The following is a 22,155-nucleotide window of genomic DNA, read 5'->3' as shown; positions in this document are numbered from 1 at the left end:
CAACATTATAACTATATAACTATATAATAATTAGGTACAATATTGGTAAAATGTATACTGACATGTCAGCATATGAAGCTTTGGCTTCATACAGATGGCAGACAGTGGCTTTGTTCTGGAGGTACTGACCCGCTCAATCCAGATCCTCACTGGTTCAGCCACTCATTATATTTTAACTGAAGTCATTACTCATCACCATTAAATCCTGTTGAAACAACAGTTCTGACAATTGTTCTAGATTATATACTGCAAGTAATACTAATTGCTGCAATAGATAAAAACAACTAAATATTCATAAAGTTTCAACAAAAGTAATTGTACCATTATTGAGACATGTTACTGTCTTCCATCATTCTATATAGGATTTATTTCAATAATTCACCAATGCAAGGTAGCAGTTTCCAATTTTTGGTAATATACAAGGAAAAACATTAGTTTGTTCATAGACTTATATAGTTCTGGAGTAAACATTTTCTATTTCTCAATCATAATTACACGAGATGCATCTGTTTATCAAACTATATAACTCATACTCATCTACCTCATCTCACAACTCTTTATCTTCCTATATTGCTAATTTGTGCTTACTCCATTTTCAACTTCAATTACTGTACATATTTTCTACTACAAATTTTTCTCATCCTTATTCTAACCTTTAATACCATAATAATTACTCACCTCTTCAAGTAGCTCACATTATATACCTCCATCTTATAACCTCCTTAATTTCAATAGCCTTGTACTTATCTCAAGATCCATACCTTTTTTATTCATCAATCTTTTATACTTTCTCTAATACATGTTTTACTAGGAGATTCCTCATATATCAGTTTCCATTAACTCATATTTTTCACAACATATATAACTCTTCACATAATATATATATATATATATATATATATATATATATATATATATATATATATATATATATATATATATATATATATATATATATATATATATATATATATATATATATTTTTTTTTTTTTTTTTTTTTTTTTCCTACAGTTCTTCAACATCTCATGCATTTTCCTAACACTATTTTTTTTTCTCATTAATATATATTTTTCTCTTCTAATTGCTCACATCCATATCTAATCCCATTCATAACTCCTTATATATTTTTCTACATAATCATGTCAATATTGTCACTTAACTTTCTTTAAATACTGCTTCAATATTCCTCATTCATCAGTTTCTACCTATCTATACTTTCTTCAGTTCCTCAGTATTTGCCTCAATACATCATCTATAGCTATTTGTTTTGTTTTCTATAATTTCATTAGCTCAACATCTGTTCACTCATCAACCACATATTCTGTCACTTTCAAAGAGCACTTCAATATTATCTCATTCAAGACATGTACTTTCTCTCAAAACTCTTATTATTTATATTCTTCCATTGAATACCATATCAACCTCATGTATAATAATACACCATTAATATATATATATATATATATATATATATATATATATATATATATATATATATATATATATATATATATATATATATATATATATATATATATATATATATATATATATATATATATATATATATATATATATATATATATATATATATATATATTTGACTTAATAACATAGGTGGGCATTATCATGAACATGAGCATATTGAAGTTTTAAACTTTCAAAATCATATGTAGTCATTTTACTTAAAACATTACTTCTCATTAGGGAAGAGACAGGATAAATGTTCAATTTGAATTTTTTTTCTAAGATTTTTCTAAGTTTTCTAAGATAGAGATAATAATGAAGATTTAGATTTACTAACTTTTTTTATTTAAAATATCAATATTGTTATCATTATTATCAGAATTTTAGATTTATCAATTTATCGGTTATTGGGTGATAAATTTATTGCCAGTTATCGATTATCGGTTATTGCCAATATGGCTATCATTATCAATTTATTGGTTATCGTGAAATATATTTTCATTATCACACCCAGCTACGTCCACTTTACATTTCTCTCATCTCTTCCCTTTCATTCATAATTTCTATATGCTCTATACTTCTTTCATCTTTTCTCATATATTCATGATTATCTATGCTCTGTATTTCCTTCATCTCATCCCAAATACTTCTCTATGCCCTACATTCCTTCAGCTCTATCCACAAATTTTTATCCTTAACACTATATACTATATATTGAATTTTCATCATCTTCATCTTCATCACACTCCTTAATATATCTCCTTTCACTAGTAAACTGTAGCAATTATTATGTATATTCTCATTTACTTGCCATTTTCAGCATCATTTTCATAATCCTACCTCAACAGAATCTCATGCACTTTACATTTCTGCCCAGAACCATGCCAAGTCTGTTCTCCAACTAGTCAAAAAAAAGCTCTCATTAATATAAAATATCAAAATCTTTCAAGATCTAACTCCCCTTGTGACTTCTAGCACCTAGCCAAAAACATCTCCAATAACTTTGCTTCTTCTTCTTTCCCTCCTTTATTTCAACCAGATGGCAGCACTGCTATCACATCTATCTCTAAAGCTGAACTCTTAGCTTATACCTTTGCTAAAAGCTCTACCTTGGATGATTCAGGGCTTGTTCCTCTCTCTCCTCCATCCTCTGACTACTTCATGCTTTCTACTAAAATTTTTTACAATGCTGTTTTCCATGCCCTTGCTGGCCTAAACCCTTGGAAGGATTGTGGACCTGATGGGGTCCCTCCTATTGTTTTCCAAAACTGCGCCTCCATGCTTGCACTTGCCACGTCAAACTCTTACAACTATGCCTGTCAACATCTACCTTTCCTTCTTGTTGGAAGTTTGCCTACTTTCAGCCTGTTCCTTAAAAGGGTGACTGTTCCAATCCCTCAAATTACTGTTCTATTGCTTTAATTTCCTGCCTATCTAAAGTTTTACAATCTATCTTCAACAGGAAGATTCTTAAACATGTATCACTTCACAACCTTCTATCTGATTGCCAGTATGGGTTCTGTCAAGGCTGCTGTACTGGTGATCTGGCTTTCCTTACCAAATCTTGGCCATCTTCATTTAGAGATTTTAGTTAAACTTTAACTGTTGCCTTAGACATATCAAAAGCTTTTGATAGAGTCTGGCATATAGCTTTGATTTCCAAACTACCCTCCTACAGCTCCTAACCTCTTTGTAACCTTAACTCGTTTCCTTTCTGACCATTCTATTGCTACTTTGGTAGATGGCCACTGTTCTCCTAAATCTAATAACAGTGGTGTTCCTCACGGTTCTGTTCTGTCACCCACTCTCTTCCTATTACTTATCAATGATCTTCTAGACCAAACTTCTTGCCCTACCCACTCCTATGTTGACGATACCACCCTGCACTTTTCCACACCTTTTTGTAAATGTCCAACCCTTCAGGAAGTAAATAGTTCATGCAGGGAAGCCATAGAATGCCTGACTTCTGATCTCTCTTAAATTTCTGATAGGGGCAGAGCAAACTTAGTATTATTCAATGCCTCAAAAACTTAATTCCTCCATCTAGCAACTTGACACAACCTTCCAAACAACTATGCCCTCTTCTTCAATGACACTCAACTGTCCCCCTCTTCTATGCTGAACATCCCAGTCTGTCCCTTACTTATAATCTAAACCAGAAACTTCACAACTCATCTCTAATTAAAATATCTTCTATGAAGTTAGGTGTTCTGAGATGTCTCCACCAGTTTTTCTCACCCTTCCAGCTGCTAGCTCTGTACAAGGGCCTTATCTGTCCAATCATAGAGTATGCTTCACATGTCTGGGCAGGTTCCATTCATACCGCTCTTCTAGACAGGGTGGAATCAAAAGCTTTTTGTCTCAACTCCTCTCCTCTAGCTGATTCTCTTCAGCTTATTTCTCATCACCACAATGTTGCATCTCTTGTTATCTTCTACCGTTATTTTCATGCTAACTGCTCTTCTGATCTTGCTAACTGCATGCCTCCCTTCTTCCTGCAGCCTTGCTGCACAAGACTTCTTTCTCTCACCCCTATTCTGTCCACCTCTCTAATGCAAGAGTTAGCCAGTATCCTCAATCATTCATCCCTTTCTCTGGTAAACTCTGGAATTCCCTGCCTGCTTCTGTATTTTCACCTTCCTATGACTTGAACTCCTTCAAGAAGGAGGTTTCAAGACACCTATCCTTCAATTTTTTACTACTGCTTTGGACCCTGTTTGGGGACCAACATCTCAGTGGGTTTTTTTATTTTTATTGGATTTTTGTTGTCCTTGATTGGTGTCCCTCCTACACAAAAAAAAAAAAAAGCAATATAACACTTGTACTTCTTCATTGGATGAGTGTTGTGACCATCTTTTAGTTGTGTTTACCAGCACTGCTCCAACAGTGTTACCTGACTTGGCAACCTATCACCAGTAAGCTACAGTATCCTCCATATTATAATTGTCTCCCTTTAAAATATTTCCTTAATTAAACAGCTTTAGACTAACTACCTCTGTTGGTAACATTTATCAATTTCATGCCACTTTCATTTATGACAGGGGTTCTCAACCATTTGCAAGCTGGGGCCCCCAGAGTTGGTTCAATGTAGTTGGGGCCCCCCCTCCTCCCTGTGCCAACCAATCAACCCCCTCCCCAACTATGCCACCATAGATAGATAGATAGATATATAGATAGACAGATACTTAGCTGCATTTCCTTTGTATTAATAGCCAGCAGGGCCAGTTTGATTTGACCAATTTGATTTGATTTGACCAAAATTTGACCAGTTTTATCAAATTGGGCCCCACACCTTAAGGCCTCGCTTGAAGCCTTTTCTGTACTTTAAGAGGAATAAACCACAACTGAAAACACGAAATGAAGAATGAGAAATTATTATTCCTCACAAAATATAAACATACATAAATATTAACTTTTGTAGAGTGGGGTGCCCTGCCATCAGTTTTCTAATTGGGCCCCACAATTACCAGCCCTGATAGCCAGTGAGTCCATGATTTTCTGTGATTTCACCTCCCCCCCCCAGTCCTGTGCTTGCACCCTCCCCTAAGAAAGTGTCCACACCCCCCCCCAGTTGTGAGCCACTGATTTATGAGATAACGTAGTCAATGAATAGTTTACTATGCCTGCAAATCACATAATGTAGGCTTCAACATTTTATCCACAGGGTCAATTTTATCATTCTTAACATTTCTTTTACAATATAACTCACTATATTTCATACAGTTCTCCTCACAAAAAATATATCTTCCTATATGTTTTTGTACATATATCATCATTTAATGTAAATATCATCATGTATAATTTTTTAATTAATGAACCACCCTTTATATATCAAATGAACAACATAAAGTTTGATTAATATTGTGTTCTCTTAAAATCCACCCAATATGGCAACTGAGATAACAATTAATTTTCTCCCTTCTTTATTACTAATGAACATACACTTCCTATATCACTCTCCCACAACAAGGTAATATCAGATTCAATCACTGACTCCAGTATTATTAATCATGATCATACTCTTCCTGATTCCTATGGTTATCTTAATTAAAAGTAGTTATGTCTATTAAATAATTTTTTTTCTTTCACCCTATTATCTCTGTAATATCTGTAATGGTGTTTACCAAACTATGATACCAATAATTACTGCTTATTTAACTTCCTTTTCACATGGCTGACTTAATTTTGCTTTTCATGTGTCTATTCCTTCTGACAGTCAAGATTCCCAAGATCCAACAAAATCCTTCTTATCCCGAACTTTACTATCCTATCATCTATACAAGCTTACCAATTCTCAAATACAAGAAGACCCAGTGTTCCCTGCCATGGCTCAATCTTACTTTATCACTGATAGTTCACATAGTGGATAAGATCATATTACTTCCTTCCCTTTCTAACTTCTACCATATATCCTGAACTATATGCTTTATATGCTCCTTGGCTATTCTACTTTATCTCACATTTTTATACAGAAACATCTATTTACTTGAAGTTAATACATATTTCTCCATAATTTTCCTCATTACCTCAAGCGTGATGCAAAACTTCCTCATTAATACCAATATGAATTCATAAGACTTTCCTTAAATAATTTTACTCAACTAATCCACTTCAACTCAACATACAACATAATATTCTCACTCTAAATAGTTTTCTCACAACTAGTCAATCAGGCTATATTTATGATATATAAGAATGTAATTGCTATTTCTTCCATAGTTACCACACATCTAACAATGTTAAATAACCAATTTCCTACCAATTCAAACATTTCTTACAGAACACTTGCACTTTTATTATAAATAAGCCTCATTAATTGCTAAACCTTCCATAACTCCTATCGTATGTCATACATTCCTATATTCTCAGTATTTTTCCACCTTCTCTATCTTATATGCTGCTGGTGAAACAAGTGATTGGTGACCATTGCGACAGCATATAACTCATTAATCTTACTGGTCTACTCTCAAAAGTATTTCAAGAAAGTTTTCACTCAGAGCAAGAACTCAGAATATGCAGGACATGAAGAATTAAATAAGTCCACATCACTGTGAAAACAACACCTGCATGCAATCCAGATTTAGAAAGAATAAATATGATGACTGTACTTATCTATATTAATCATGACACAATTTGAGATACTATAGTTCTCTTTCCTGTTATAGTGACCCACTCATGTTTGTCTTGTCTGTTGTTTCTGCTCCCTGGTCCCCTTGTCCTAGACATCTGGTGTGAATTTTCTTTCTGGTGAGGGCTGGCTCATTGTTCTCTGCTTGATTTCTCTGTTCCTCTTATTTATTCTGCTCTCTTCTTTCTTCCTTTCTTCTCTTTTCTTTGTTCTTTCTTCTTTTCTTTCTTTTTTAATTCATTACATATTTCTTCCTTATGTAATATACTACTTCACAGAGAGTCACAACAGGCAGATAGAGGAAGGTGAGATGTGTTAGAACTGTCACAGCTTGTTAGAGAACAGAACAGAGTATGCTAAAGCATAGTTGTGTACATCCTCCTCTAATGAAAGTAGCGCACTGTTTTATTGTGTGTCATGTCACACAAAGTAGGGTTTTTTTGCTTTATTTCTCTTGCTGTGATGAATGGTGAAGTACTCAGGTGATGCCTTATTAAAAGCAAAGTTCTTTTTGATAAAATACATCTTCGTCCTGGGCAGTTTGTTTCACTGGGGTGGAATTATCATAATTTTCATGACCTCTTTTCAGCCAACACTGCACACAGTACACAGTTCATTGTGGCAGTCATGTCTCCCTAGAAATCTCATTAGACCTAAAACCATCCTTTTGGAAAGAGTCAGAAAGAGCTATATTAGTATAGGATATCTGAGGCTCATGTGTCATTAACACTTCAGTCATACTGTTGCTATGAAGTGTGCAAAGAAATCTGGCACAATTTCCAGGTGAGCATAGTAAATGTGAGCATTACTTAACATGGTCAAGAGTCAATTGAGCGATGACATGTAGAGATGTGGAAGTTGACAAATGTTCACACTACTTGCAGATGTTGCCACATTTTCCTATTAATACCTTTATGTCAAAAGACTTGCACACTTTCCCCCACACTATGGCACAACAGTTCATCATGCACACCACTAAAATTGGCAATGGAAAATTAAAACATGGCTATGAGGGAAGGATTAAAAGGATATTGATATATGTCCAAAGTAGATAAATGAAAAAAAACATCAAGAAAGTAGAGAGAAACACAGTTAAGAAAATGTGTTCACATGGGAGTAAGCAAGTAAGTATCCAGGAGTAGAAAAGGCATACATAAAACAGAACGAGTCAAGGGATGCATTCAGTACTTCTTTAACATATACATAAAAAGTAGACAAGGAATTTTATTTCTATACACAACATTGTAACTGCATGCAGTGTGACACATTCAAGTTAACAACAATCACTACAGCTATCCAGTACAAGAAAATTTTACCACCTCACCATGACTCACTCAGTCCTCTATAACATAAAAGTACCTATTCTGTTCATGGGGGCATTCCTTTACACCATTATCCAGACACAGGCAGTACTTTTCTTACCTATTTCTGAAGTCCAGGTCCTGTCCCACACCATGATCCACAAATCATGGGATATATTTTGGGTCTGAGTTGCCTTAATTTGTGAACACTGGTTTTTGATGATAAACTGAAACAGAAGGCATCTTTAAGTGGAAGCACCAGGGCAAGGGATGAGGAGAGAAAAAAGGATTGTATGTAGGCAAAAAAGGGAAGAGAGATGTTGAATGGCTGAGTGGAGCAAGTAAAGTAGGATAAAAAGTGAGGGAAGGAAGAGAGAAAAGAGAAGGTGGAAGAGAATACTATTGTCTACACCTAACATTCAGCTGACAATCTTGTCAATCTGTTGTGAATTACATTAAGGAGTTGAAATAGGGAAGTGTTTGATCATGGAAGAAACTCTCCATATTATGAATTCATCATCAGACTAGAAACATTATTTACAATTGTAAAAATTTAAGAAATATTCATCAGTACTCAAGCATCAATCTGTAGAACCTATGTAAGTGAGGTGCAAGTAATTCAACAGGTCACAGTTTTTAAAGCAAACTAATTCCTTTTTTTGTTAAGATTAAGCTTCAAACCATTTTTTCCTGCAAAATATATTCTTTTCAAAATTTATCCCTTTCATAAGTTAGTGATTTGGAAGGTAATAGCATATTGCCCCGATGCCAGGTTTTAAGCAAGCAAAAATCATAATACTAGCAGAGGGAGGATGAAGACATGTTCCTCAGCCCTCCTTAGAATATTGATGGTGCCTAATGTGAGAAAAATAAGCATCATTCTGGCTCAGCTGATAAAGGCTCAGACTGGCTTAATGCAGACATAACTTAATACACATCCTAGCTAGGTGACATCCTAAATTCTCAAGAGACCTTTACTGTTATGTCAACACAACCTCCTAGTAGAGAAGCAATTCTCAGACCAACTGATGTACATAAACCCTATCCATAGTACATAACCTATTAGTGACAGTACCTTCACTTAAGTTTTTAAATAACTATATAAGAATCACAACTCAAATATGCATGTCTTGATTTCCTAAGTGAGAACACACAACTCTCCTCTGCCAAGTAAGCATTGGGTAAGATCTGTGCTGTGTTGCTTCCTCAGTGCACCACACCCTTGGTGACTCTCCAGTTAACATGAATTTTATCTGATGAGAGAGGGCTTTATAAGTTTCCACAAATGTTCATAACTTAGTCTCTTATTAAGTTGTGCTGCAACACTGGTAAGGAAAATCTCCAAGTACTCTTCAATGAGCACTGAGGTGTACCCCCCCTCCCCACAAACATTCATTAACTTAGGGATACACCCATCTCCTTGACAGGCTGGGCCTCCCTTCACTGAGCCACCATCATGACACTCAGGCTGTAGGGCACCTGAAGGAGAAGCAGGATCAGCATAACACTGTGGGTCACTTTTTCCATGACTCAAGCTGAATAGATTTACTTATATCAATGGCAGTACAAGTATCACATATCACCAAATGTTATAAAGGTTGGCAATAACACCTAACACAAAATGAGCATCTGTCAGCCATAGGTTGTCTCATTTCCCAGGACAGTGGGATGGTGGTCTGGTAAGTAGTCTGCTGTGATGGAGCTCAAAAGATGTGGTTATAAAGGTAATACACATTTATCAATCTGCAAATCTAAAGATTCTACAGATCCAAAGCCCACTCAAACAGAATATTGAAAATAATGACAACTATAATGATTCATCACAATTAAGCAATTACTGTAAACATGAAATTCACAAGGAGATATAAAATTAGGGATATAGTGATAAATATAAAGCCTCAAAACCACAAAACTCACTTAAATCTTGTGTGAGTATAGTAAAAAGAAAAAAAAAGGACACAGAAAACACTCACAAAGCTTACCACAATATGCAATATGTACTACAGTACTTGCTGGTGCCTATGCTGCTTATACCCTATTTGGAATACACAAGAAAATTACACATTGGTAGGACAAAAAAAAAAAAAAAAAATTCATGTATGATGTTTAATATCTTTCCAACACATCACCGGGTAACAATTCTCGCAATGTTAAAATTTTTTACATGGAGGTTACAATCTCAAGATATTCTTGCTGGTCTTCTAATTCATACTAATGCTCAATTCTTTGACAGCTATTACTTCCTCTCAAGTTTGAAAAATCCTTTGATTCAAGCTTGAAAAATCCTTTGATACAAACTTTAAAAAATCCTTTGTTTCAAGCTTGAAAAAATCCTTTGATTTGAGCTTGAAAAAATCCTTTGATCTGAGCTTGAAAAAATCTCTCGATTTAAGTTTGAAAAATCCTTTTGTGAGGCGAAGCTTGAAAACATCCTTTGATTCAAGCTTGAAAGAATCCTGTGATTCAAGTTTAAAGTATAGATTTAAAAGACACCACTAACAAGAGTGGTGGAACAGTTTAAACATTTTACTGCCTGAAGTTGCATTCAAGCTTGAGTCAATCCTTGCAAAAAATCCTTTTATTCATGCTTGAAAAATCCTTTCATTCAAGCTTGAATCACTCCTAAAAAAAATTCATCTGATTCCTGCCTGAAAAAATCCTTTGATTCAAGCTTGAAAGAATCCTTTGATTCAAGCTTGAAAAAACTCTGATTTATGCTTTAAAAACATCCTTTGATTCAAGCTTGAAAAATCCTTTGATTCAAGCTTGAAAGAATCCTGCAATTCAAGTTTAAAGTATAAATTTAAAAAAACACCACTAACAGAAGTGGTGGAACAGTTTAAACATTTTACTGCCTGAAGTTGCATTTCTTCACTCCAGTAATTATCGAAGGTTACTCAAGGCAACAAATGTCATATCATAACTAGAAGTCAATTTATTAAGAAATATCTTACCAAATCTGACCATTATATACTCAAGTCTACTGAATTATGTCCCTTGGCTTGGTGTCTTTTAAGACTGCCAAGATTCAAAAACTGTTCACTGCACAATGCACATATATATTTGCCAACCACCTGAGGACCTTTGGTGACTGTTGGTTGTCCTGAGAGGGGAGGATACTGAGCAAAATTTCCATTATTGAAATTTGTGGAAAATGAGGTTGTTGGTTCTGGTTCAAAGTTATGAAGCTTTAAATGATTACTCAAGAGCTGGTAATTTGTAAATTTCATTTCACAATGTTGACAAGTAAGAATTTTTTCATTGATATGAACTGCCATGTGCTGCTCAAGATATGACAAAGATGGAAATGTTGATGTACACATTTCACAAGTAATGGTAGGACTAACAACCTCTGCTGTTTTTCCCACACTACTTGTATCACACCCACTCAACTTTTGTTCTTTCTGACATTCCAATGGAGAACTGGCTGCAGATGTTGACTGAGTAAGTAGGTTCCCATCATCATCATTGTTCCTACCATCAACACTACTACTAACATAACTACTTTTTAAACTGTATTTTCCATCATCTACATCTTGAGTGAAGTAGTCACTGGACTCAAAGTTCAACTGTAATAAACTGTGCTCATTCTCACTGGCTTCTGTTGGGTCCTTGTCATGAGCCCTCTTGGCGTGGATCACCATGTACCGGTGTGCCTCAAACCCTGCCTGGCAGTAGGGGCAAATATGAGGCAAAGGTCTGTGTATCCTCAGCTTGTGCTTTTTCAGTGCACTACGACTTGAAAAACTACGCTCACAGATGTCACACTTGCACTTGTCCCCATCATAGGCATGCCGTTCCTGATGAATATTCAATCTCCTCTCTGTTCTACACACTTTACCACATGTATTACAAGAGAATGGTTTGATTACTTGGTGCAGTTTCATGTGAGTTTCTAAATTTTCTCTACAACTGAACTTTTCTTTACACTCATGAACAGCACAAATAAAATATGATTTGGATTTGGATCTTTTTTTCTCTCTTGGTTCAGGAGGCTGAGGTATAGGCCTCTTCTGGGGGTGGGCGGAGGCATCTAGCATGCCAGACGACTCACGCAGCACAACACCATTGTTCAGCATTTCTGGCACTATATAATGGTCATTCCTTATAACCAAATGCTGCATGTCATGAGCCATGAGGGAAACTCCTTACTTTTATTCACTAATGTTCATTTATTTTTTTCTTATCTTTTCCAGTTTCCTGAAAAGATTAAATATTATAAATTTATTCATTCACACAATTATGTATACTAAAAATTCCTGAGCCTTAGACAGTCCTGATTACAGGCCAATATATATCTATTATCAGTGATGAACTAATGTCAGAACGCATGTATAGTACTTACACCAAAGTAAGTGTTGTGTGTCTCCTTTCACAGTAAAATGTACCTTTGCCAATTTAGCAAGACTAGGAATCTAGCCATCACATTCCAGTGTCTAACTATAGGAAGTGAGCACATATGATACATGGTAAGTCAGGGTAAGTTTTATCAAGTTCAATGACATCTGCCTATGATAAATAACTGTTATTCCTTTCTACCAATGGGAAGGAATATATATAGATATATATATACAGGAAGAAACATCTGGATTTAGGAATTTAAATTTCAATAGCTACTGCAGAGGAACAGCCTGCACCACCTGTACCATCTGGGGATACTGAACCATGGGCTGGATCCTCAGTTTCTAATCACACAAGGCACACCAGGCTCTCATGTCCCTTCAAAATATTCAAATCTGCATCCATTCAACAATCCTAAATCTGATAACTACACACAAGACAAATTTGTTCTTATGTAAATTGTGGGGATGGCAATGTGAGGCAGTGGAGTCAAGGGTTGGTGAAGTCAAGTTTCATCATTTTTGGAAAAAACTTTCAATGAAAATTTTTACTAAGACTCCAAAACAATAATGATTTCATTTTACTATTGAAAAAAACTTAGTAGAGATAACACATGAAAGTTTTAATAAGTGGCAATTTTTGGTTAACTCGGTGTATCTATGTAGTCCAAGGTTCAAATCATAGTTCACTATCTTGTGTTCACTATAGCTTATTCAGGACTACTCAGCACTACTGTCTGGGATCTTAATGTAAACTCCTGCATATACATTACAATGTGTCTCAATGTAATTGAGTTTAAGTTGTATTTCAGTCATATGGCAGTTTTATTTTATTTTCATATTACTGTTTACATATTGCATTCTTACACATGTATCAGTGTATGTACTGGATACCTCTCACAGAGTGTAGGCTTCACTAGGGTTGTTACAAGTCAATAACCTTTGAAATGCTGTGGGATTTGCTCTCCACAAGGACAAACTGAAGCTCTTCATTGAGGTATTGTTTCACAGGTGCCCCACAGGGGCCTCCCAATATCAAAGATTGCATGGTTCAAAATCATTTAGTCATTTTTTTTATTTTTCAAACATTACATGATTAAGTCCTAGTTCTTGTGAACTCCTCATTACTTATTCTTTGTGTATACAAAAGATACAATATATTCACTTCAATTGGTACAAAAAATTGAGAGCCTGGTGGTGGCTGTTCTGTACTTTTTAAAATTATGATGTATAGCATCATAATTAACTTATGCCTGTCAGTGAAAATCCTGACAATCCATCAATTTCAACTTTTGCTAATTTCCTAGATCTCTCACACAAAATCTTAAGTGATAAGTTTTTTTTTTTTATTTCTCAAGTGCCTTACAATTTGCTGCAATATGACACTACCTATGATAAAGGTAAAGACAGATTATATATATGTAATTTCTTCTTATGCATTGTCTTTCTATAAAACATACATCTCCCAAGTAACAAAACCCAGGTAGTCCTAGTTCTTGTGAACTACTCATTACTTATTCTTTGTGTATACAAAAAATACAATATATTCACTTCAATTGGTACAAAAAATAACACACAAGTTGTAATAAAATCTTAAACAAGTACATACCACTAAGAAGTTACAAGTCATGGTTGGATTACTTTGAAGCACTGTGAGATCTAAGGCTCTGGGATTCCAGATTAGTAGTTTACAATGAGGAAATGTCGTATTAGGTTTGATCCCTGACTGTTATATTATCTGGCATTATATGTTATGTTAGGAGGCTATATCTGGAGTGGAGAGATTGCACATGGCATTTAAGAGATTGTACATAGTAATAAGGTATTGTATTTGGTGTTAGGAGATTATATGAGGCTTGCAAAATAAAGATAGTTAAAGATTGTATGAAATCATGGGCACACCCACACAATTTTTTTCCTCTATGTGGTTATAAAATTAATTGAGCAAACATTGTGTTTCAAATTTACTTCATTTATTTATTTTTTTTCTAGAATGAAGATGGTACTACCTGTTAGTCACAACAGAGTGGGATATGTCAATAGCTGAATGAACTAAAGCAAGGTTAGGTTATGAAGTGGCTTTAGTTACTTCTAGTCTTCATTGCATTTTGGGTAGCTGCAGAAAAGCATCCTGAATCTTTTGACAGTTGCCATTCTACCATCTGTGACTGGGAGTTAAGTCCTCTTGGATTGAATTTTGTGGCTTTAAAACAGTCTCCCCAAGAAATAATGATAAAACTAGAAAAGGAAGAAGAGAACTATAGGTTAGTGCTTACCACTTTAAAGTAATGCAGTGGTCCCATGTTCAATCTAAGAAAAACATATTTGGGAAATAGCCCCAGCCGACTAATTTTGAGATATCAACTGCTTTTTTTTTATTATTATTATTTATTTATTTTTTAATAAAGATCTAGACAGTGAATGTATTTACAATGAGATTTATAAACTTAATTAAATTTACCCAACCTAAAGTTCGGATGGTAACTATGTTATTTCAATATTATGAAAAATAAATAAATAAATAAATAATGCTATACCCATGTCCGTTCCTGCACGCACACAATGCACTCGTATCCATCTGTCACCCGTTCACCTGTTATTCGCTTGACAACCCATACTGGTGACGCACAAACATCCTCACTACTGGCCCCACTGGTCTGAACAGTGAACGCAAACACTACCATGCCACAGTCCTGTACTTGCTGAACACGAAGGCAACTCTTACCACACTACTTAAGATCCTGATTACCCTTTTTACCTGAGATAAAAAGTCAAAATGTACAGTTGGCCTCCTTACTGCTTTGTATCCAATTAAGGTTAAACATTGAGTAAAGGAGAATAGACGTTATGTCAAATTACACTACTGTCACCTGTGCTTACTGATAGTAAGCCTCACGGCGAGCCGCCGTGACCTAGGCGCATTCGAACACTCCTTTGTTTATGTGCCCACTAGGATCTTCCTTAAATTCACTATTAGATGTATTTTTAACAAAATATTCGAAAATAACTTAATAATTATTAAAGGTATTAAGGAATCAAGATTATAAGCTGGAATTGCTCCAAAATACTGTATAATATATATATATATATATATATATATATATATATATATATATATATATATATATATATATATATATATATATATATATATATATATATATATATATATATATATATATATATATATATATATATATATATATATATATATATATATATATATATATATATATATATATATATATATATATATATATATATATATATATATATATATATATATATATATATATATATATATATATATATATATATATATATATATATATATATTGTGTGTGTATGTGTGTAGTTCAGTAACATGCTTTCAATACTACCACAAAAAGCTATTTCTCAGGACATGAATATACTGACAATACAATTTTCTTCCGTATTTATATTGTGATAAGAGCGAAACGAACTTGGCCAGCAAATGTGACAGATCCGAACAGTATGTGACAGTTTGTACGTCACTCATGCAACTGACAAGTGACAGGATGCTGGTAATAGATACACGCGTACAGAACCCGCTTTCGGTATGAGATTAATATTTAATTAAAGCCGGCCACTTAATTAAAATGCTTCGCCCGTTACTGCGCACACAGATTTTCTCGTTTCTCCATCCCATGACCTCGCTGCTCATAAATGCTGCATAATACAAGTAAATATCTTTCTTAATTTCTATATCATCCTCCTGACTAATTCAGGAGTCAAGTAGGTCTTTACTCCTTTACTCCTGTTCCTGTTGTAACATTTTTTTTATTTTTCTTTTTTCCATATTCCTACACCTCGCTCAGCAGTCAAGCATCAAAACTTAACCTCCACTAGGGTTGGAGTAATTGTAATTGTAATTTGACATATAATTAATTACAGAAAATGTAATTGTGATTTTATTTGACTTCAGAACTTAAGAAAGTACTCGTAATTAATTGAAATCATTGTAATTCAATTGTAATTGTTGAAAACTTTAGTAGTAAAATTCTGAATAGTTTGTATGTACATCTTGGTAGCAAATGTGTATATATTATGAAATCTGGCAATCAGTAGTCTCGTACTGGACATGGATAACACGCGTATTATACGAGAAACAGACTCGCCCACGGCCCCACTCTTGAGACGTATTGCCTTCTAGATCTGCCATACAGTGAGGTGACTGGACATTTGTCTAGTGTATGACAACCAGACAATACATTTTTTTACATTTTTTTTTCGACGTTGGGCATTTGTAATCGTAATTGTAATTAAAATATATATTATTTTGTAGTAATTGTAAGTGAACTTCATAGGAGTAATCATAATTACAATTTCAATTCTAGATTATAATCATAATTGAGAATTTCAACTGTATTTACTCCAACCCTGACCTCCACTAGTCTTGCCATCTAGGATTCAACCATTTTATTTATCTAGTTATTAATTTGTTAATTTCATTTAACATTTCTATACAGAGCTGTAATTAATAGGATCTTTCATGGGTATGCTGCAGTTTTGGTCGGTCTACTGTATATATATAGAACGTACGCTCATTTCTTGTCTCGAGAGGACACCGACGATAACAAGTGCACGCCAAGACAAAAGAAGGTAATTTAGAAGAAACAAGTTACAGTTCAGAAAATCCTTAACCATCTTGCAATTATGAAATTAAATCAAAGTAAGCTGTTCTTATTAACATAATAAGTTCTTTATTATTTACAAGGCAATGTAGAGTGAATCGCATGATAACTGAGAAAATAGTACCTCGTGATTACTTTCCTATATTTTTTTATTTTTATTTATTTATTTTTTTTATTTATATTTTCTTTATGCAGGAAGGACACTGGCCAAGGGCAACAAAAAATCCAATAAAAAAAAATGCTCACTGAAATGCCAGTCCCATAAAAGGGTCAAAGCAGTAGTCAAAAATTGATGAGTAAGTGTCTTGAAACCTCCCTCTTGAAGGAATTCAAGTCATAGGAAGGTGGAAATACAGAAGCAGGCAGGGAGTTCCAGAGTTTACCAGAGAAAGGGATGAATGACTGAAAATACTGGTTAACTCTTGCGTTAGAGAGGTGGACAGAATAGGGGTGAGAGAAAGAAGAAAGTCTTGTGCAGCGAGGCCGCAGGAGGAGGGGAGGCATGCAGTTAGCAAGATCAGAAGAGCAGTTAGCATGAAAATAGCGGTAGAAGACAGCTAGAGATGCAGCATTGCGGCGGTGAGAGAGAGGCTGAAGACAGTCAGTTAGAGGAGAGGAGTTGATGAGACGAAAAGCTTTTGATTCCACCCTGTCTAGAAGAGCAGTATGAGTGGAACCCCCCAGACATGTGAAGCATACTCCATACATGGACGGATAAGGCCCTTGTACAGAGTTAGCAGCTTGGGGGGGGTGAGAAAAACTGGCGGAGACGTCTCAGAACACCTAACTTCATAGAAGCTGTTTTAGCTAGATATGAGATGTGAAGTTTCCAGTTCAGATTATAAGTAAAGGACAGACCGAGGATGTTCAGTGTAGAAGAGGGGAACAGTTGAGTGTCACTGAAGAAGAGGGGATAGTTCTCTGGAAGGTTGTGTCGAGTTGATCGATGGAGGAATTGAGTTTTTGAGGCATTGAACAATACCAAGTTTGCTCTGCCCCAATCAGAAATTTTAGAAAGATCAGAAGTCAAGCGTTCTGTGGCTTCCCTGCGTGATATGTTTACCTCCTGAAGGATTGGACGTCTATGAAAAGACGTGGAAAAGTGCAGGGTGGTATCATCAGCGTAGGAGTGGATAGGACAAGAAGTTTGGTTTAGAAGATCATTAATGAATAATAAGAAGAGAGTGGGTGACAGGACAGAACCCTGAGGAACACCACTGTTAATAGATTTAGGAGAAGAACTGTGACCGTCTACCACAGCAGCAATAAAACGGTCAGAAAGGAAACTTGAGATGAAGTTACAGAGAGAAGGATAGAAGCCGTAGGAGGGTAGTTTGGAAATCAAAGCTTTGTGCCAGACTCTATCAAAAGCTTTTGATATGTCTAAGGCAACAGCAAAAGTTTCACCAAAATCTCTAAAAGAGGATGACCAAGACTCAGTAAGGAAAGCCAGATCACTAGTAGAGCGGCCTTGACTGAACCCATACTGGCGATCAGATAGAAGGTTGTGAAGTGATAGATGTTCAAGAATCTTCCTGTTGAGGATAGATTCAAAAACTTTAGATAAGCAGGAAATTAAAGCAATAGGACGGTAGTTTGAGGGATTAGAACGGTCACCCTTTTTAGGAACAGGTTGAACGTAGGCAAACTTCCAGCAAGAAGGAAAGGTAGATGTTGACAGACAGAGCTGAAAGAGTTTGACTAGGCAAGGTGCAAGCACGGAGGCACAGTTTCGGAGAACAATAGGAGGGACCCCATCAGGTCCATAAGCCTTCCGAGGGTTTAGGCCAGCGAGGGCATGGAAAACATCATTGCGAAGAATTTTAATAGGTGGCATGAAATAGTCAGAGGGTGGAGGAGAGGGAGGAACAAGCCCAGAATCGTCCAAGGTAGAGTTTTTAGCAAAGGTTTTAGCGAAGAGTTCAGCTTTAGAAATAGATGTGATAGCAATGGTGCCATCTGGTTGAAATAGAGGAGGGAAAGAAGAAGAAGTAAAGTTATTGGAGATATTTTTGGCTAGATGCCAGAAGTCACGAGGGGAGTTAAATCATGAGAGGTTTTGACACTTTCTGTTAATGAAGGAATTTTGGCTAGTTGGAGAACAGACTTGGCATGGTTCCGGGCAGAAATATAAAGTGCATGAGATTCTGGTGATGGAAGGCTTAAGTACCTTTTGTGGGCCACCTCTCTATCATGTATAGCACGAGAACAAGCTGTGTTAAAGCAAGGTTTTAGAAGGTTTAGGACGAGAAAAAGAGTGAGGAATGTACCCCTCCATGCCAGACACTATCACCTCTGTTTTTCGCTCAGCACACAAAGACGGGTCTCTGACACGGAAGCAGTAGTCATTCCAAGGAAAATCAGCAAAATACCTCCTCAGGTCCCCCCAACTAGCAGTAGCAAAACGCCAGAGGCACCTTCGCTTAGGAGGATCCTGAGGAGGGATTGGAGCGATAGGAAAAGATACAGATATGAGATTGTGATCGGAGGAACCCAACGGAGAAGAAAGGGTGACAGCATAAGCAGAAGGATTAGAGGTCAGGAAAAGGTAAAAAAATGTTGGGCGTATCTCCAAGACAGTCAGGAATACGAGTAGGTTAGAGGTCAGAGGAGTTGAGAGGTATACAGCACAGATAAATTTAGTTCGAGAGTGACTCTGTAGTCGTAGCCAGATGGTGGAAAACTCGGAAGATTCAAGAGCGTGGGCACGAGAGCAGGTTAAGTCATTGCGCACATAAACGCAGCATCCAGCTTTGGATCGAAAATGAGGATAGAGAAAGTAGGAGGGAACAGAAAAGGGGCTACTGTCAGTTGCCTCAGACACCTGTGTTTCAGTCGAAAAAAGATGAGGTTTAGAAGAGGAGAGGTGGTGTTCTACAGATTGAAAATTAGATCTTAGACCACGAATGTTGCAGAAGTTAATGAAGAAAAAGCTGAGGGAGGTGTCAAGACATTTAGGGTCGTCGACAGAAAGGCAGTCCGATCTGGGGACATTTATAGTCCACTCCCCAGATGGGGACTCCGAGGCTGGTGTAGGAGTCGCCATGATGATTTTAAATTTTTTTGAGTGAAGGGTGTGTGTGTTATTAGGTGCTTGTAGTTTTGTGTAGAGGAAGAGAGTTGTTTTTAGAGGGCAGGCTGTGACTGCCCCCTTGTGTTGTGAGACACAAAGGGAAACGTTCAGTGAGGTCACAGCTGGGTTTAATGATAAGTTCACAGCACCCCCTGAACAGTGCATTAGACCTCACTGGGAGTAATTATCGCTTCGGCAGGTGTCTACTGCCTCTTCCTGTCATTTACTGTATTTATTTATTTATTTATTTTTAATTTACTGTATTTATTTATTTACTTTTTTATTTATTTATTCTTTTTTTTTTTTTTCAGAAGACGGAATAGAGCCTTTACAGCCCAAGGAAATAACCTGAACTCTTACTTGATTGTTAATCACCATTTAAAAGAGCCATTACAATGTACACCAGATTCAGTGAAAACGTCACCTAACAGACGGAACTTGGGTATTTGCAGGAACTGAAGACCATTTGTCCCCCTTTATTTTACGTCGGCCAGTTTCCAATAGCTCATCGGAAAACTACGGTGGCTTGAAAGCATGCGTCCATGTTATCTAGTTTGGGTAATTGCCTCGTGAATTCTATTAGTAAACACGTATTTGTTAATTCTCCCTATACTCTGGCCGCTATTAAGAACAAAAAAATTTGAATTCCCCCCAAAATTAGTTTTATAATGAAACAATAGAAACTGGGAACATGTTAAAAAGAGATAATAAGTCAAATGCTAGTTTGCTCTTCTTGCGAAAGAATTAAAGTAGATGTTTAGCTGCGGTAAATCCTAAGTGTGAGGGATTTTGAGTGAAGCAGATAACCTAACTCAGGAAAATTACTCGGTAAACTGATATGATAAAAATTCCTTGAAATTCCAAGGATAAGGAAAATGCTTAGTGATGAATCATTGCAATGTTTAATTATATATATATATATATATATATATATATATATATATATATATATATATATATATATATATATATATATATATATATATATATATATATATATATATATATATATAATGAGAGAGAGAGAGAGAGAGAGAGAGAGAGAGAGAGAGAGAGAGAGAGAGAGAGAGAGAGAGAGAGAGAGAGAGAGAAGGGGGAGGGGAGGAGGGGGTAAGTAGGTTAATAATTTGATTGGCGAAGCAGCTGCAAAACAGACGAGGTCTGGAGGCCTCGAGGCGCCACCACACCGACACCAAGCACAGGTTTCCAGCAATTCCTTCTGATGTTAACATTTTTTTTGTTATTTCCCATTGCACAACCATGACAACGTATGTCCTAAGCATCCTTCAGAGTGTCCTTGGGGAATGACAAATCCTAGGTTGGGAATCTACTTGAAAGTAACAAGTAAGGCAGTAATGTTTTAAAATATACCAGCACACTATTATTTGTTTTAATGGAAGAATGCAATGCATTCCTGTTCAGTCGTGCCAAGTAGAATGAGCAAATCGTGAGCTATTAGGAGCCTTACCCCTTGCCAGCACCATCCTTCAATCCTCGGCTGCTTTCTAGAAGATTTCGTCCTTTGGGCAGCGTTCCACCGCCACCGCCACCTCCACGAACGTCTACCCACACTCAAGCTAGCCTGCAGACTGCCTACTATCAAGCCTACTATTTCTGGTGTTCATTTCGAACACAGATTCGATACGTTTCATGTTGTTTAGATCATAATGAAATACATGTCTCTAAATAGAAGAGCCGTGTACTGTAAGTATTGGAGAATATTTGGTGATAGATATATGTGTGTGCATAATCTGATGGCCTATAAGACAAAGTTAAATCAATGAGAGGTCGAAATCACTTGCTTCACTTCCTCGTCTGAAGCACCTCATTCCCTAGCACCTTTTATTCCTACTCTTCCCTTCCGTTGTTTTACCACCTGTTTCTCTCAACATTCAAACCTCTACTACTTATCTATTTTTTTTTCTCATCTATTTCTTTCTGTTATATGTTAGTTCTCTACTCAATTTTTTTTTCCATAACCTGTCACCCTCTCTAATTACCGAATGACCTTGTTGCGCGAACATAATTAATTACTCTTACAGTTTCTTTGTTGCGAGTATTTGCTGCTCTCACTGTTCAGCTCAAGGCGACCAACAACCCTTGCAATAAGGAATCAGGTCACCACACACCAGTTAATGGGATAAAAACTTCACAACACCATGGAACATTCAAAAAGTATCCCGTTACAA

The 22,155-nt window shown here is 35.9% G+C and overlaps 1 protein-coding gene across 7 annotated transcripts; it reads right to left on the bottom strand.

Moving 5' to 3' along the window:
- Nucleotides 1-1,636: 1,636 nt before the first annotated feature.
- LOC135114932 (zinc finger protein 184-like) lies at nucleotides 1,637-22,144 on the bottom strand. 7 transcript variants are annotated; one of them, XR_010275720.1, is made up of 3 exons: nucleotides 21,435-22,144; nucleotides 8,020-8,125; nucleotides 1,637-7,261 (listed from the first exon to the last, which is right to left on the bottom strand). XR_010275720.1 is itself a non-coding variant. In XM_064031211.1 (2 exons), the coding sequence occupies exon 2, from the start codon at nucleotides 12,032-12,034 to the stop codon at nucleotides 10,865-10,867; it is 1,170 nt and encodes a 389-aa protein (XP_063887281.1). In that variant the 5' UTR covers nucleotides 12,035-12,098; nucleotides 21,435-21,579; the 3' UTR covers nucleotides 9,991-10,864. The 7 variants fall into 7 exon arrangements, 6 of the variants coding, with proteins under 6 accessions (XP_063887281.1, XP_063887284.1, XP_063887283.1 ...); XM_064031211.1 differs by lacking the exons at nucleotides 1,637-7,261; nucleotides 8,020-8,125 and adding an exon at nucleotides 9,991-12,098 and having other exon boundaries at nucleotides 21,435-21,579; XM_064031214.1 differs by lacking the exons at nucleotides 1,637-7,261; nucleotides 8,020-8,125; nucleotides 21,435-22,144 and adding exons at nucleotides 9,991-12,098; nucleotides 15,119-15,181.
- Between the last annotated feature and the right edge of the window lie 11 nt (nucleotides 22,145-22,155).

The sequence above is a fragment of the Scylla paramamosain genome, chromosome 28 (genome assembly GCF_035594125.1).
Source record: "Scylla paramamosain isolate STU-SP2022 chromosome 28, ASM3559412v1, whole genome shotgun sequence".
NCBI lineage: Eukaryota > Metazoa > Arthropoda > Malacostraca > Decapoda > Portunidae > Scylla > Scylla paramamosain.
This window is presented reverse-complemented; position numbering and strand designations above follow the sequence as displayed.